General features: G+C 34.6%; 1 protein-coding gene across 1 annotated transcript in view; it reads left to right on the forward strand.

The window, feature by feature from the left end:
* TCERG1L (transcription elongation regulator 1 like) overlaps positions 1-16,106 on the forward strand; it is a 50,260-nt gene that overhangs the window by 17,426 nt on the left and 16,728 nt on the right. The window contains exons 5-7 of the mRNA XM_053450359.1: positions 8,693-8,812; positions 12,228-12,319; positions 12,748-12,827. Of these exons, the coding sequence (XP_053306334.1) occupies positions 8,693-8,812; positions 12,228-12,319; positions 12,748-12,827 (292 nt within the window). The remainder of the gene's footprint in view (positions 1-8,692; positions 8,813-12,227; positions 12,320-12,747; positions 12,828-16,106) is intronic.

A 16,106-nucleotide genomic window follows, 5' to 3' on the forward strand; every position in this document is an offset into this window, starting at 1 on the left:
GGTTCCTTAGGAAATGTGATGTGATTTATGCCAGTCTGCCTGGTAGTGTAGGGTTATGGCAGGCGGGAGTAATGTCGGCATAGGTAACAATGGCTTGTTTCCCTTTAATTTCAATATCATTTCAAGACGGTCTTATGACCACAAGTTTAAAATGGTGTTTACATTTTTATTGTTGTGAAATACTGTTTACAAGGTGGTATTGCTTGACAGGGATAGTGTCAAGCTGTGTTTGATAAGTAATAACAATCTAATTGCTGTTGTTTCACAGTGTATAAGAAAATAAAGAGCTGTGGCCATACACATTCCAACTGAATACGGCCTCCTATGTGTTTTCTTTATATGAGGTGAACACAATACGCTGGGCATGGTCAAGTATAATGTCCCATATAGATCCAGCAATAAAGGATGCATGTTAAGCTGTGCCATAAGTGGATACAGGTGGCATATAGCAAAAATGTATTACAAAATTAGGAAAGTAAACTATAGATTTTCTCCTGGGAAATACTGAGACCAAAAAGTTGGTCTGAAAAGATGTAAAACATGCACAAAACGCCCAGTCTAGGGACTGGATAGTTCCCTAGACCTCCAAAACACCCCCTTAGGTAGGTAGGATAGGAAGGAGAAGGAAGAGGGATAGGAAACAGAGAATATAGAAACTGAGGGGAGCAGAGAGAGTGAACTGAGGTTGGGTGCGGGCGTGAAGAATGCAAAGGTAACATCCTGAAGGAGGGGATGTTGAAGAGGGTATAAACCCCGTTAGACCCCTCCCATAAATACAGGCTGATAACAGACTTTATACATATATATATAATGTTCTTTTTTAGCCAAACATATTGTAGTGTACTGCTTTAAATGACTGCTGCATTTTTCAATGTAAAATAAGGATCAAGAAACACATTTGTAAGTTAAATATCAGGAAAAGATGTCAAACATCTCTTTCCAATTTAATCTTGCTCGGTGCTCATGGTTCACTTGCTTCCCGGTCCTGTCCTTGATAATCTCTGCACATTCTACATCGTGGACTCAAGTTGTTAAACTGTAGTGCATTTCAGAAAAAGACCTTTACATAGCAAGCTGTTGGAGCATTTAAAAAATCCAGATTTTCATTTGCAAAAACCTTTCATAAGCTTAAATAAACAACGTTTTCTGTGTCCAGAAAGGCCAGTTGTAAAAAATTAATTTTAAGCTTATAGCAGAAAATGGCAACAGTATAGTGCACATATTTATGCTAAATCAAATAACATGCACCTGTGATTAGTAAGTATGTTAGATATTAAGGGACACCAGTTAAAATTTAAAGAATATGGTGAGAAGGAAAAAAAATCAAATCAGCCATTGTCACAAAGGGGTTAATTTTAATAGTTGTTTACTGTTCCAAACACTAATTATGTGATAGATGTATATTTAGTACATACACATTTAAACACAAATGTTCCTATTTATACTCATATTTCCAGGACCCAAAATTACTGATTTGAATAGGTAAAGAATCCAAGCCTAGGATCATTTCTCCTACTATGCTATTTAGTTTAACACTATTCAACAGTTTTTTTTAGATTTTACTTTTAATCAAATCAAACATAATACAGGAAGCATTATTCAATTGCTTTTGCCTTTAGGTTCTCGAAATGGTTATTTATATTGTTGAAACAGTCAGTGTAATTTGTCATGGATGTTATCTGTCAATGGCAGATACAAGGAATTTTGTAAGTTGTATAAGAGTGTATACAGAAAGGTTACTGGAATCCTTAATATCCCAAAGGTGTTCATTGTTGACGGAAAACAAGTAAGATTGTATCATTTGTTATTTATCTCATCAATGACAAGTGTGTGCAACTCAAGAGAAAGTACAAAGGTGATCATCAAAGAAATGATGTGACGATAATCTTGTGCACAATATATTTGGTAAGGTTTGGAGAAAAGAAAGAGAGGAAACAAGGAAGGTGAATGGAAGAAAACAAGAAAGGGAGTAAAGGAGGAAGAAAGAAAGAGCCAAGTGCCTTTTTTAGGCAGCATTAGGCATTACTGTTATGAATGTAAAATATTATCATACAATCAGAAATTATGATAAATCACACATGTCTCCAATTTAAAGTAGTTGAGAATGATTATTTTTACATTGTAATATTCGATATTAAGTTAATGCACACTATATTTGGTAAGGTTTGAAGAACAAGGAGAAGGGAAGAAAGAAAGTAAGAAAAAGGGGATGGAGAGAAAGAGAGGGAGGGAGGAGTGAAGGAAGCTAGCTCTGTCAGTCACAGCCAAGTGCCTCTTTAGGCAGTATTAATGTTATGAATGTCAATTATCTGTTAATAACAAAATAATGATAAATCAAATATTGTTGATACATTATTGTTGCAAATACCACTGCCTTTTTACTTCAAATAATATGAAAAACAAACTTTATATTGTAATATAGAATATTCACATATAAATTCCTTGGAAAATCGGTCACTCATTTAAATATTTCAAAACTATTGGCTCTCTGAAAAATATTTAGGCTTACTGTGCTGAAAAATAAAGAGTACATGTGTATTTTTATATCAGAACAAGTGCACACTATATAAAAATAGTATGCAAAAAATGGGAAAAATATGGAAAAATAATAATGCAACTCGTTGAAATACATTTAAAATGAATGTATTTAAAGGTTTACTTACTGGCATGGTGAAACCCTTGCAATAATATGTTCTATATGAGATTAACAAATAATGTTTGCTTGCATATACAGAATTATTAATCAATTATATCTAGGTAGAGAAGCGGTAGTTTATTTTAGGTATTATAAAGTAGATTTTAATTTTAACTCTACAACCTCTAATTCAGCAACATATTCTGGCCGCCTAGGACAAGAGGTCCAGTAGATCCTCTTGGTGTGCTGCTGCTTAACGATCCACTTAAAAGGGAGATCTCTTTTATTTATTATTATTATTATTATACGTTATTTATAAAGCGCCAACAGATTCCGCAGTGCTGTACAAGGTTAAAAAAATTACACTATTTAGGACTGTAGGGAACCACCACAGCCCCTATAGACTGCATTAAAAGCCTTTAAGACACAGTACACCAGAATGACTTCATAAACTAGAGCTCCACAGCGGGAGCCACGGAGGGCATAAAGGTAAATATGCCCCTGCTCTCATTTAATGCAATTTAAAAAATACTTTGGTCATTTAAATGTATTATTCATGAGTGCTTATTCCTTCAAACCAATTTTTCAAACCACTACTAGGTCTTCAGTCTGATCCTTAAACATGCTGTTTAAATATATTGCTGAAACATCTTCACAGGGACTCTCTAGCTTCTCTCTAGCTTCTTCCTTCCAAAAGTTTTAATTACTTTTCTTACTAATACACTTTTCTTAATTTTGAAATACATGTGTAAGCTAAAAATATGTTCGTAATGGAAACCAGTGCTTTTACATTGTTACATGCAGATTTACGAAGGTAGCCGGAAATATTAAGTAGTTAATATTGTTTTAGAATTGCTGAAAAAGGTATATTTCTGGAAGAATGGTCAGTGAACATTTTGAGCTTTCATTAAATTTAAAATACACAACTAAAGCAAAGTAAATAAGCATCCTTAGAGAAGACACTTGCAAGTGATTATTGTTGGATGCAAATTAACAGAAATACACAGACACAAAACATGTGATAAAGGGGTTTATTCACCAAAGTGGGAGTGTAGTCATTTTACCTTACCGTTTTACTATGTATAATGAATTACCAACACCAGCAAGCTTTCCTAAAAGAAGTGCTTGGTTGGCCCTGTATAATACATCAGTAAGAGATCTTCAGAATCATCTCATTGATTGAACTAAGCATTTTCCAGGGCCAGCTCAGCTCTTCTTGAAAGAGAAACTTGTCAGGGATAGTCAATTATAATGCACAGGAGGGTTGAAGTAGCAAAACTCTTCCCCTTGTCGAATAAACTTCATTGTGATAATAACTATCTGCTCTGATCATTTTGACAACATATACTTATTCTACTTATTTATTCTTATCTTAGTACAGCCTTACCTCTCTTCCATGATTTAATAGGGTGACTTTTACTTATCCAACTAGAAATTTGAAAAGTGATTCCAAGTATCTCTTGTCTTCTTCTGTAAAGTTTAATTCACTCAGTTTCCATTCCTCAGTTTTTATGTTGTGTGTATATATATATATATATATATATATATATATATATATGAAAAATTCACATTGGTTTGGAAACAGATGTGAGGAAACTCATTCTAGCCGGGTTAGGTCAAGTAGTCATATTTTTTTGTTGTCAGGCTACTGCTTTCCCACACAGTGTCATTTCATCTAGCCCTATGTTTATCATTGATATCTTTTCTTCTTCTTTTCACATTGCTACTATAACGCATTATTATAATTTTATATTTCCAGTTGTCACATTTAACATGGAACATCATGATTATATAATTGCATTTGTTTTTACAATTTTTTCCTCCCATATTATTTAACTTAAAAATGCAACCTCTTAGAGTACATAGTACATGTACTGTTCTGGTGCTGCCTATTGGTTGGCTAGCATACTCGAAAAACATGCGAGGATCAGTAATTGTAATTTCATAGCTGCCCTCCGTGAACTTTTGTGGACCATAACTTCCATCACCTTATTCATCATTCTTGTTTCAGCCCCAAACAACTGGTCACTTAGGGGTGAAAATGTATATTTTCTTCCCAAGTAATGTTCCTTAATATATAAGGTAACCCTTGTATTTATATCCTTTTATGTATGCCTTCTCTACATCATCCTCCGGAATATGATACATACAGTAGATAAGTGTAGATATAATTAATACAACAATATTGAATACTTTGAATTATTAATTAAAATATTAATACACGCAATATCATACAATTTCTTACCCTTTCAACCAGTAGTTAAGGCAAACTTAGTCATAATTCGAAAAAATAATTTTGATATTTCTCTTTTTTTACAGTTAGTAAAAAAATAAATTTAGAAAAGTAATGTTCTTTGTTTCTCTATTTAGTTTATTCACAGAAAGCATCCATGTGGTATATAAAGGACACATTTTTTTGCCCGTGTCCCTTTTGTTTGTGGACCTGAGATCCTTGTCACTCAATTTTAGCATAGAAATGCAAACAGCAGAATTGAGTGAATCCATCCTGAAAGAATTTAATTTTACTGTATAAAAAAGTTAATAGGATTTCCAATTTCGTTGTGCGAATGTGCCATGCCGTCTGTAATACAGTTATGACATTTTCTGTCTTGTGATTCCACCTCCTTTTGTTAAGTAATGGATGAAATCAGATGTTCTATTTAGACACCTGGTTCAATTATTTTATTCGAGTGTTTAATCCATTTGTAAAGAGACTGTTAGCTTCTTTTTTAGAATGATGGTTGATTGTACCTTTGTAGCATGCTAAGGTATTCAAAAGGGTTGCCAAGAAAAAAGTACAGATAATATAGCATTTAATTTATAATGACACAATTTGAATACAAAGTAGTGAGTATTTAAAAACTTTAAAATGAACATAAGCATGCATAAATCCATCTTTTATAGTCTTTCAAGGCTTATGATCTATCGTAGCAATTAAAAGATGCAATTAAAAAATAGCTACCTTTAGATACAGGAGTTATTAAATGTAGTCATGATCAGACCATAGAACTAAAAAATTAGCATTTTTATATGAATCTCATGGTCAATTAGCAAAATGGGGTATATCTGATGCTTCTAATTAATCTATGTAATCTAACTGAGGGCAACATAGGGTTTAGTTGAGCAATACTGAGTTGGGTTTAAGGGTATATAATGTGGCATCATATAGGCCAACATTATGTAGATTCCCAGGTACAGATTGGTATCCGCTAAACCAAATCAAAAGTCATATAATATTTGGTAAACAGAAACGTTTTAGAAACTGTGTGGCTAGCCCAGTTAAGGCTCATTATTGTATGGTACATACTTTAAATGTTCAGTACTCCCTAATTAATAGCCCATCACCATCACGCCCTCTCAACTTTCACCACACAGTATAACCTTACTAAGATGTCCAGCTAACCAGCTAGACTAACGCAAACACACTGATAACCACTTGATTCCCGCCTATCACCAGTATTTTCAAACAAATGACACACAAACATACACATCACACATCTCAGCCACACTCAGCTACACACGACAACACTATATTTACATTTTACAGCATTACCAATTATCTCACCTTTTTCTGTGAAAATTCTCTTAGATGACAAATATATGACATTATATTTGGGAATAACATGATCTTCACTGCAATAAAATCCTTCTCGGTCTAGTAGCCCCTCACCACCTGTCTCATTCCTCTTCAACTTCCTAACAGACTGTAAGAACAGAACTTGCAAGGACAGGTCCCGTATCTCCTTCTGTACCAATATGTCTTACCATATGTTAATGCTACAGATGTTATGGTACCAGTTTTCAAAAAGGTATAAAAATCTCAGCCAGGTAACTACAGACTAGTGAGTCAGCCATCTGTGGTGGGGGAATTATTAAAAAGCTTGCTAAGGGATAATATTCAGGAATATATTTTGTCGCATAACATCATTAGTAAGAGTCAACACAGTTTTATGAAGGACAGATTGTATAAGTCTGTTAATTGGATTCTATGAAGCGGTGGTCTTTTAGTAGTTGTGATTTATTTGGATTTTGCTAAAGCATTTGATATAATCCTTAGAAAAAAGGTATTTGTAAAAATGAAAGAAACTAGGCATTACTTCCCTGCAAGGAGATTGGGTCAGCTTGGAGTACCGGATGACCGAGTGGCAGTTACAATTTAGCATTGACTAATGTAAAGTTATTCATTAGGGGAAATAAATAAATGTGTAAATTATATGTTAAATGGGGTTGTTTAGGGGAATCTATAAGTGAAAAATACTTGAAGATAATGGTAGACAATATACATAACAACAAAGTTCAATGTCTGCAAGCTACTGCAAGGGCCAGTAAGATATTATCATGTATAAAAAGAGTTATTGACTAGACATGCAAATGGGCCAAAAATGATTAATTTTTTTCCTTTTTGGGGGGCAACACATTTCATTTCCTGCCCATTCGATATGCCTGGAAATTCGGGGGGCATTTTTAATTTTGGAATAACATTTGTTGCCCACTTTTACTCTCACTCTCTCACACTGGTTCTCATTCTCGTTCACATACTCTCTCAAACTCTCTCATTCTGGTTCACTCCTTCTCACTCTCTCTAAATGTTTCCCTTCCTTCTCAGCTGACCACTTCCACTTCTGCCGGCCACTTCTGCTTCCGTTTCTTCTTCATCTTCTATCTTTTTTTTATCTTCTCTCTTCTATTTTCAATCTTCTCTCGTTGTACGCACCTCCAGACTGTCAGCAATGTCCTCTCCTCGATTAAAGGATTGGGGAGAGGACGTCACCAGACGTGCCACCATATATTGCCCTGATTTCAAGTTAGCCTGAGTTAACTATATCTATAAATTTCTCTACGTCAATTTGAAAGGCAAGTGCTCAGTTATATTAAATATTGTTCAGTGAGTCATTCTTGACATTTGAAATTGCACAGGTAGTTTATCAACCTTTCTAAAAAAAAGGGGAATGCTAGAGCTGAGAGCTACTATTTATTGCACATCCTTGTGTGTAACATATTTTATGTGTATGATGGCATTTCATATAAAACATTTCCAGCAGAATTTGAGGTTATGTATGATTGCATGCACATCTTTTCTGACCAAAAAGCACCCGACCTGACATATATTACATAATTTTATGTAACAAATTATCTAATTAAGCTTACAAAAACAAGGGATGGCCATACTTTTTAATATATAGTTATCAACATTTGCTGTTTATAAAAACATATCTTATTCCCTCTTAAATTACACATCCTACCTCTCACCAGTAGAGGGCAATATATACTCCAAAAATTAAATATGTCTGTGATTGTTTTAATAAAACATATTTTCCTAATAATATAGACTTTGAAGAATACTAATTACATGTTTTTACATTATATATTTTTACAATGCCAGTGAATGTTGTTTTCAATTTATTGAACCCTGATCGTTACAGCTAACATAGAAAGTGTACTAAGCTACAAGTAAAAAACTGGCTAAAGGTATCATATCTGTTCTCGTTCATTTTATGTACATGCTGCCAGTGTATTGCTATTTTGACCTGTTTTAGGATAAGGTAAGTTCTATAAGGCAATGCCTTAAGGGAGTTTAAGAAAACGCCTGAATGGCCATAAGACTGATGAGCTAATATATTTCTCATTTATGCATGTAGTTATTGTTCACAAGTACTTGACCCATCTTGAGGCGGTGGTAGAAATACATGCAGATACTGCACTTTTCTGGCTGTATCCATGCTTGTGAATGCTCTTGTGTATTAATTAAAAAACAATGGTGAGAACACCCATAATAATTTCTACTGCATTTAGAGGTCGATAATATTGTATGTAAAAAAAGGAATTACCCCAGATCTTTAATTGATAATAAATGAGTATGTTTCGCATTTGATTACTAGATCCAGTGACATGCTTTATACATTTAGTGATCTAAAAATAATATCCAAAAATACGATCCTTGAAAATATCTGTACCCATTGAAAATGATACCTTGTAACTAGCAATAAATTATTTTCTTTGTAGGTGCATTATTAATATCACTTCAAAATATTAATTGATTTAAATTGTTATGGTCAGGTGGCCCTTCAAGAATTGAGGCACGAGTCACACCATTTCTACCAGCCCACTTTGCCAGATTCTCCACTTCACCAGCCTTGACCTTCATGACAACTACGTTGATGGATCAAACTTCAAACGGTTGGCAAGCATTTCCCATTTCTATGTTTCTTTTAGAGTATTATAAGCACACCTTTGTATCAACTAATATATTTCCATTTAAATTTAAGTAAATGTTGCGTCTTCACCAGTCCTGGGTGTTGGAATGAATTCATGCTGATTTTAGATATTTACTTCTATGCCTTATAACTGACAATACTGACACTCAATACTGACACTCAATACACTTTAATACTAGTCCATTCCAGATCCATATTATACCCATTAACATCCCTTTTGGCTGACAATTACAATATGCACTTGTCCTCGGAGGGATATGGATAACTGGATAACTAGAAATGGTTAATATTGGATTTATATTGTTAGGGATAAAGGGTTTTTCCAAGAATGGCCATTTGTCATGCATTATCACAATTTGTAACCATTTTACTAGCTATGACTGGTACAATTTCCATGTTTGCTAGTCTTAATTAAATCTGCAATTTAGATTAGCTGTAAACTATTATTCTGACTCATCCAGTCAAAAGAAAATGATCATTTACATTTTTAATGCATATGGAACTTTGAACAAATTTCTGAAAATTGAATTTTCTGTTCTCAGCCACGCAGCAAATGATACCATTTTGATAAAAACCCTCCCGTTTTAATATAATATTTAATGACAATTAACAATAAAGGCATAATCAGTAGCTCTCGACATCTGGTCAATAGTTCTGTATGCTGTGAAAAAATAGATTTTCTTTTATGAGATGCGTCAATCATTTTTACATTGTTGATTATAAACATAAAAATGAATTACATTCGATGATGACCTGCGTGACATTTTGTAAACTATGTGATGTACCTAAGGAGAAACAGAAAACCATTCATTTCAGAATGTCCTAGAGCATAGACACACGGAGAAAGCCTATCATGTTGTAAAACATGATAGACAATCCCTTCTCAGCCAGACAGCATGTGCCCTCTACCAGCTAGACTGCACGGGATGCTTAATTTACCCCAAGTCATGCAATAAAAATATCTACTATAGCTCAAAAGTTGTCTTGGGATCATCAGCATTTTATTTCCTAATGCACTATACATTAAGAAATCCTGACCAAACGGACACAGCACTTTCCAGCAATATTGAGGATTAGAAATGTAGAAATATAGAATTTGACTGCAGATAAGAACCATTTGGCTCATCGAGTCACTTAGACCTTGGTGCTTTATGCCTATCTCATGCATGTTTAAATTTCCTTCATGTATTGGCCTCTAGCATTTATGTTGGGAGGCTGTTCTATTTATCTTCAACCTACTCAGTAAAGTAAAACTTCCTTACATTATATCTAAGCCTCTGACCCTTTAGTTTTAAATTATAGACACTTTTTCTAAAATGTCTACTACTAAAATAATAGTAAAAGTCCTGTATAAGGGGGTTTGGGTTTTTTTCAGTGTGAGTATTCAATTTGTAATGCTGCACCTGCATTCTGCTGCCATGGCCTGATAAAAATCAAGTTTATTTCACTGTTGCTTGCTGAATGTCAATGACCAGCTGCGTCTCTTTGGACAGAGAACTATATACCTACAAGTTTTCTTCTTCTTAAACACATTTACAAATTAAATATTATAAACAAACTTTAATTATTCTTTTAAATTACAAAAATATATATCAACAGATCAAATCCTTGTTAAGCCTTGTCCCAAGGCATGCGTTTCCTCGTACCCACTAGAACAAAAGAGCCCATTTTTTGGCCAACTGTTGTGTTGGGAGGTACAAGACTTCTAACAGAACCAGCTTTGGTAATTTGTACCATGCAAGACATAATAGTATAATTACGTTTGTATTTAAATACTAATTTAGAGTCTAACTGGTATAATTTCATTTTATGTTTTATTTAGATATCCAGTTTAGATTTAATTGCTCCATTGAGCTACTGATCCCAGACAGACCCTTCCTATGTTATTGTTATAAAACAGATGCCTCTGCCATTGACACGACAGTTTGATCTGTTTGCAAATCTGTGCATTGGAGGCGACTCATCCTCTGTACAGAAGACAGTTAGTAGATATGCGGTGCATTCTACTCCAAATTGATTCCATAATGCAGGACACTTTCAATCATTGTTCTTTTATTAGCAGTATTAAAGCTGACACCTTTTAGCCAACTGCAAGCAGCACTTTAATAGCCCATTACCGGGTCAGCACTCTCTCGTAGCTAATTTTATGAAAGAAGATGGTAATTATTGCTACATTAGCCTCATTTAAAATAAACGAAGCAGAATATATTTTTTAGATGGAAAATGTTAACTGCTGGTGATTCAGGTAAGATTTTATAGTCTTCAGTCCAACATTCGTTTTCCCTTTATGGGTGGCTGTAGAAAGCTGAATTTCTGTTATTGCTATTGTTCATATGTATTATATACATGCTATTTTTCTTGTCACATGGATAGTTTGTTTACTTTTTCAGAAGATGAAAAAGAGAATTTTTAGTTTATTGGAATTGAATATGGTGAAGCTAATTTTAATTGGTTGAGCTTTCCTACCGAACAGAAATACCACTTCAATTTTCTGATCCTTACCATTTTTTGTAAATTTATAAAACATACACGCATTTTATATTTTAAAAGTTCCTACTAAGCTCAGGCCATTGTCATTTTTCAGTACTGAAAGCACAGACATGCATTAAAGTATTGCCTATCATTAGATGTTTGAAAGGTGTAATATAAATGTATTATAATTGAAATAATTGTTGTTCTTTTCCAAAACAGCATGGTTTAGCTATTTGAAACCAGGGTTTGAAACTTTTCAAAAAAGTTCACTAAATAACATAAATTAATACTTTTTTGATAGAAGAGAAAGACAGTTTGACAGTCCCCATAATTCTTAATGTTATGTGTGTCAGTAAATATCTGTCTGTGTGATCATGCTTATTAACTCTTGTTTATAAATGATGTGGTAAAATAAAAATTCTCATGCTGTACTCCCTATTCTGTCAGTGTGGGTTCTCAAACTCCCAGGATTCCCGGGTTCAAGGACATATTCAACTGTGTTCAGCCAACCTAAAACATTTCATATAACATCATCTTAATGAAAAATCCCTGTTACTTTATACACAGCCAAAAAAACCCAACATAGTAACCCTTACATCAACATGCCTTCCTCAAACTATTAACCCTTTCGCGTCACAATTCTCTTCCGGGCACTACACCATTCTCATGTGTGTGGCAGGTCTTGAACCCTCACTTAGCCGCTCTTGAAGAAGAGGGAGGACATTTTCCAGGTATGGTGATGAGCAAGTTTAGAACTGCAAAAAAAAAAGTGCATTTCATCAATATATTAAATGTTTTCAAATTGACTGATTGGTGACGGGCTTTCTTATAATGTATAAGTAGCTTCACGAGAATATGTTTTCTTCATATTTGTAGTCAACACAAATTGTTTATTCACTCCTTAGATAACAGCAAAGAACGAAACAGGCCTTCATGCTCAACCGCTTTAATTTTACGTTCTGAAAGGAAGGATACAACAGTGAAAACAGATGAAAAGGTTTGTTTTTCATTTAACACACTTTGCCAAAAGGTTAAATACTAATACAAGTCTTATATAGACTTAAAATGTGTTCCGACATCTCGAATACTAATTTAAAATAGAATCCCCAAAATATTGTAGTCTGCAGTACCTATGTTACTCCCAGAGGGGGCAAATAAGCAGAAATATAGGCTTAAGTCTTTTAGTCTGCCATATTGTGAAAAGTCCATATGCAATGTTTATTAGCCAATCTATATTATTATTGATGTTATTATTATTATTATTATTTATTACCTGTAACAAGTCTCATTATTTCCACGGCTAAAAGGCATAGATATTATCGTTTTTTTTGCATTGGACAACACAGAGTGTACATGGAATGCTTAAATATTCAACTTGCATAAATCTATGGTGATATATTTTCCTTTAACATGTTTCAATTCAAGGATAATTCTGTAAACGAAGAAGACTGCATTACAAAAGGCAACAAACCGGTGGCATCAACACCAGTCCCAGGATCACCCTGGTAAGTTTTCTTCTTATAAGGTTACATTTTGCATTGTTTTCATATTTGTAGATATCTACAGTATTACTAGTGTAGTGGAATAATGAAATGTAACCAGACTTATTTTGTAGAAACTAGTCCTCTTTATGTCACTTATACACTAAATGGGCAGAAATATTGGGACAAACCTCTTCATTGGTAAATTCAGGTGTTTCAATCAGACCAATTGCCACAGATGGATAAAATCAAGCACCTTGCCATGCAGTCTGCATTTACAAACATTTGTGAATTTGTGAAGAAAATGGATTGTTCTGAAGAGCTCAGTGAATTCAAGTGTGGTACTGTGATTTCATAGCTGATGAGTTCCAAACTTCCACTGGCATTATTATCAGCACAAAAACTGTGCAGCGAAAGCTTCATGGAATGGGTTTCCATGGCCGAGCAGCCGCATGCAAACCTCACATCACCAAGTACAATACCAAGTGATGGATCGAGTGGTGTAAAGCACGCCGCCACTGGACTCTGGAGCAGTGAAAACGTGTTCTGGGGAGTGAGAACACTTCTCTGTTGGGCAGTCTTATGGGACAAGTCTGGGTTTGGAGGATGTTAGGAGGATATTACGTGCCTGGCTACATTTTACCAACTGTAAAGTTTGGTGGAGGCCCCTTACTTCCAGGGAAATCTTAATGCTTCAGCATTCCAAGACATTTTGGACAATACTATGCTTCTAACCTTGTGGGAACAGTTTGGGGAAGGTCATTTTCTATTGAAGCAAGGTCCACACAGACATGGTTGTATGAGTTTGGTGTGGAAGAACTTGACTGGCCACACAGAGCCCTGACTGCAACCCCATCGAACACCTTTGTCATAAACTGGAATGTAGATTGTGAGTCATGCCTTCTCGTCCAACAACAGTGCCTGACCTGTCACAAATGATCAACTGGAAGAATTGGCACATATTCCCACAGAAACACCCCAAAATCTTGTGGAAGCTGTTATAGCTGCAAAAGGGGGGGGGGGCAACTGCATATTAATGTCTATATATTTAGAATGCAATGTCATAAAAGTCCCTGTTGGTGTAATGGTCAGGTGGCCCAATACTTTTGTCCATCTAGTGTAAATGCAATTAGATCAGGGTGGTCTAATCACTAAACAGTGAATGCATGAAAGCTGGCAACAACACATGTTTGCAAATTCACTTACGCTAACTTGCAAGTTGATGCAACTCTCATCTGTAATAAAATGGCCGTATCCAATTGTTTTGTAAAAGTTACCATAAGGGGCATGTGACCTCAGTCGAGTTTGGTCAGTAGAATTAACCCTAAACTCAACTTGCCACTTAACCTCTTAGTGTTCAGACACAAATGTGGTGGACAACCAAAGTTACAAAATTAAGAAGCATGGGCCTCCATATATACCTGAAACAATGTTTTGAAAACTTAATATCTAGCATACTCACATTAAATTGTATGGTGATAGTGTGGCTAAAACCTTTACTTTCATGCTATTATTTGTACAGAAATTAGTCCTGCATATAGTGGGCTTCTCAAAGCAAGCTTTTTGACCCCTTATGGACAATGCATTGTTAGGCTTTGTCATTAAGGGGTTAATCATGTTTAGTTTTCATTAGACAGTATACAGTATTTGCAGTTATACTGAATAAATTCAGCTTATATAAATATTTAGTTCCCTCTCTAATCAGGATCCAGACATGGACAGTTTCTGAATACTGTGAATGAATGTCTTACACAATTTGCTTAAGGACTAACATTGATCTTCGAATCTTGTTTAATTGGAATATAATCTCACGCATTGCAGAATGACAGAAAAGCAAAACAATATCTTAATTACATTGTTTCACTTTTATGGTGCATTTATGGTGGTCTCTTGCCAGTTACTTATGGTATATCGAATTCCTTTATGGGAATTAAGTTAGTGAGAACATGCTTTTCAGATTTATAATCTTTGCCAAAGTCTAAAATACTCAATTTAGTTCATCACCATTCCGCAAACACAGCACTTTTAGCCAATGCTATGTCTCCAGTTGTGTACACAATGCTATAGCTCCCCCCCCCCCGGACAATTTAGAATTTTGTAAAAATCTATATATTTTATTTCAAAACCACTAAACCAGTTTTATGACACTTCTGGTAATAAAGCTGGATTTGCATTGAAATTTAATGAGCATCTGACTTTTGTAGCCAAAGATATGTTTTAGTGAAAAATGGCACTGCAGAGACATCATAAAAAATCTGTTCTACAGCTGGGATAATAAATGTACCTCCAACAAGAATTATAAGAAACAACTCTCAAAATTACTTGGTTTTATTAAGTTACTTATTTTGAAAAAAGTAGGAACTTTAGTCCACTGAGATTGTTAAGGTAGCTCGTGCAGCCGCAACTCATATTATTCGTTTTGTTGTCAATTGCTGTATTGTACCGATATATCATAGGCCATAGATAAAGTGATCTTGTGAAAGTTGAATTCGTTGTAAATATAAGGAAACCTCAATAGGTTTTTTTATTATACAATGTTTTTCAAAATACAGCCAATCAGTCCTTTCCTTCTAGATGAAAGTCATTGTGTGGGGTTCTGTACCACTGAGAAAGTATTTGTTTATTCTTGGATTTTATTTGAAAAAGAGCAAAGAGGTCTGTACACAGACAACACTGAGTGTGACAAAGCGTATTGGTGCTTATATATATATATATATATATATATATGAGCCTTTTCATAAAATGCTTACTTAAGAGTATGTGCCCACTAGTGAGGTGTCATGTGGAGTGATCCATATAGTCTCTAATTTGGGTTGTGTAGTTAGAAGAGAGTTTTAGGCCACAAAGACACATGTGTTTCTGTAGTGGCTAAACCGAGGAGAACCAACCAGAAAGGTTTCCTGAAAGGGTGCTGATTGCTTTCTTTATTCTTGTTGCTTATTAAATTTTGGTGACTTGCTGACATGCAAATAAGTATTGTTTAATTAATATGTGAATGAATGAATGAATGAATAGAAAAGAAGTAGTATATTTACGAAAGATAGAGTTAACAGAGCAGGAGGAGCATAAGTTTTTTATGAGCAAGTCCTACAATTCACGCTATATCTTCACAAAAATTCACGCATGGAAATAGTTAAAATATCGGCATTATAAATGCCCATAGGGTGCCTAGTTTAAAAAAATGTATGATTTGATTGAATTGGCCGGCTTCAAAGATGTCCCAAATATGGGATGTGACCACAGACTGACCAGATGTGTAAATGGCAAAAAAAAACACACCTCACAAAGGTGGCCTTTATCTCC

The sequence above is a fragment of the Spea bombifrons genome, chromosome 11 (assembly GCF_027358695.1).
Source record: "Spea bombifrons isolate aSpeBom1 chromosome 11, aSpeBom1.2.pri, whole genome shotgun sequence".
NCBI classification, from domain to species: Eukaryota; Metazoa; Chordata; class Amphibia; order Anura; family Pelobatidae; genus Spea; species Spea bombifrons.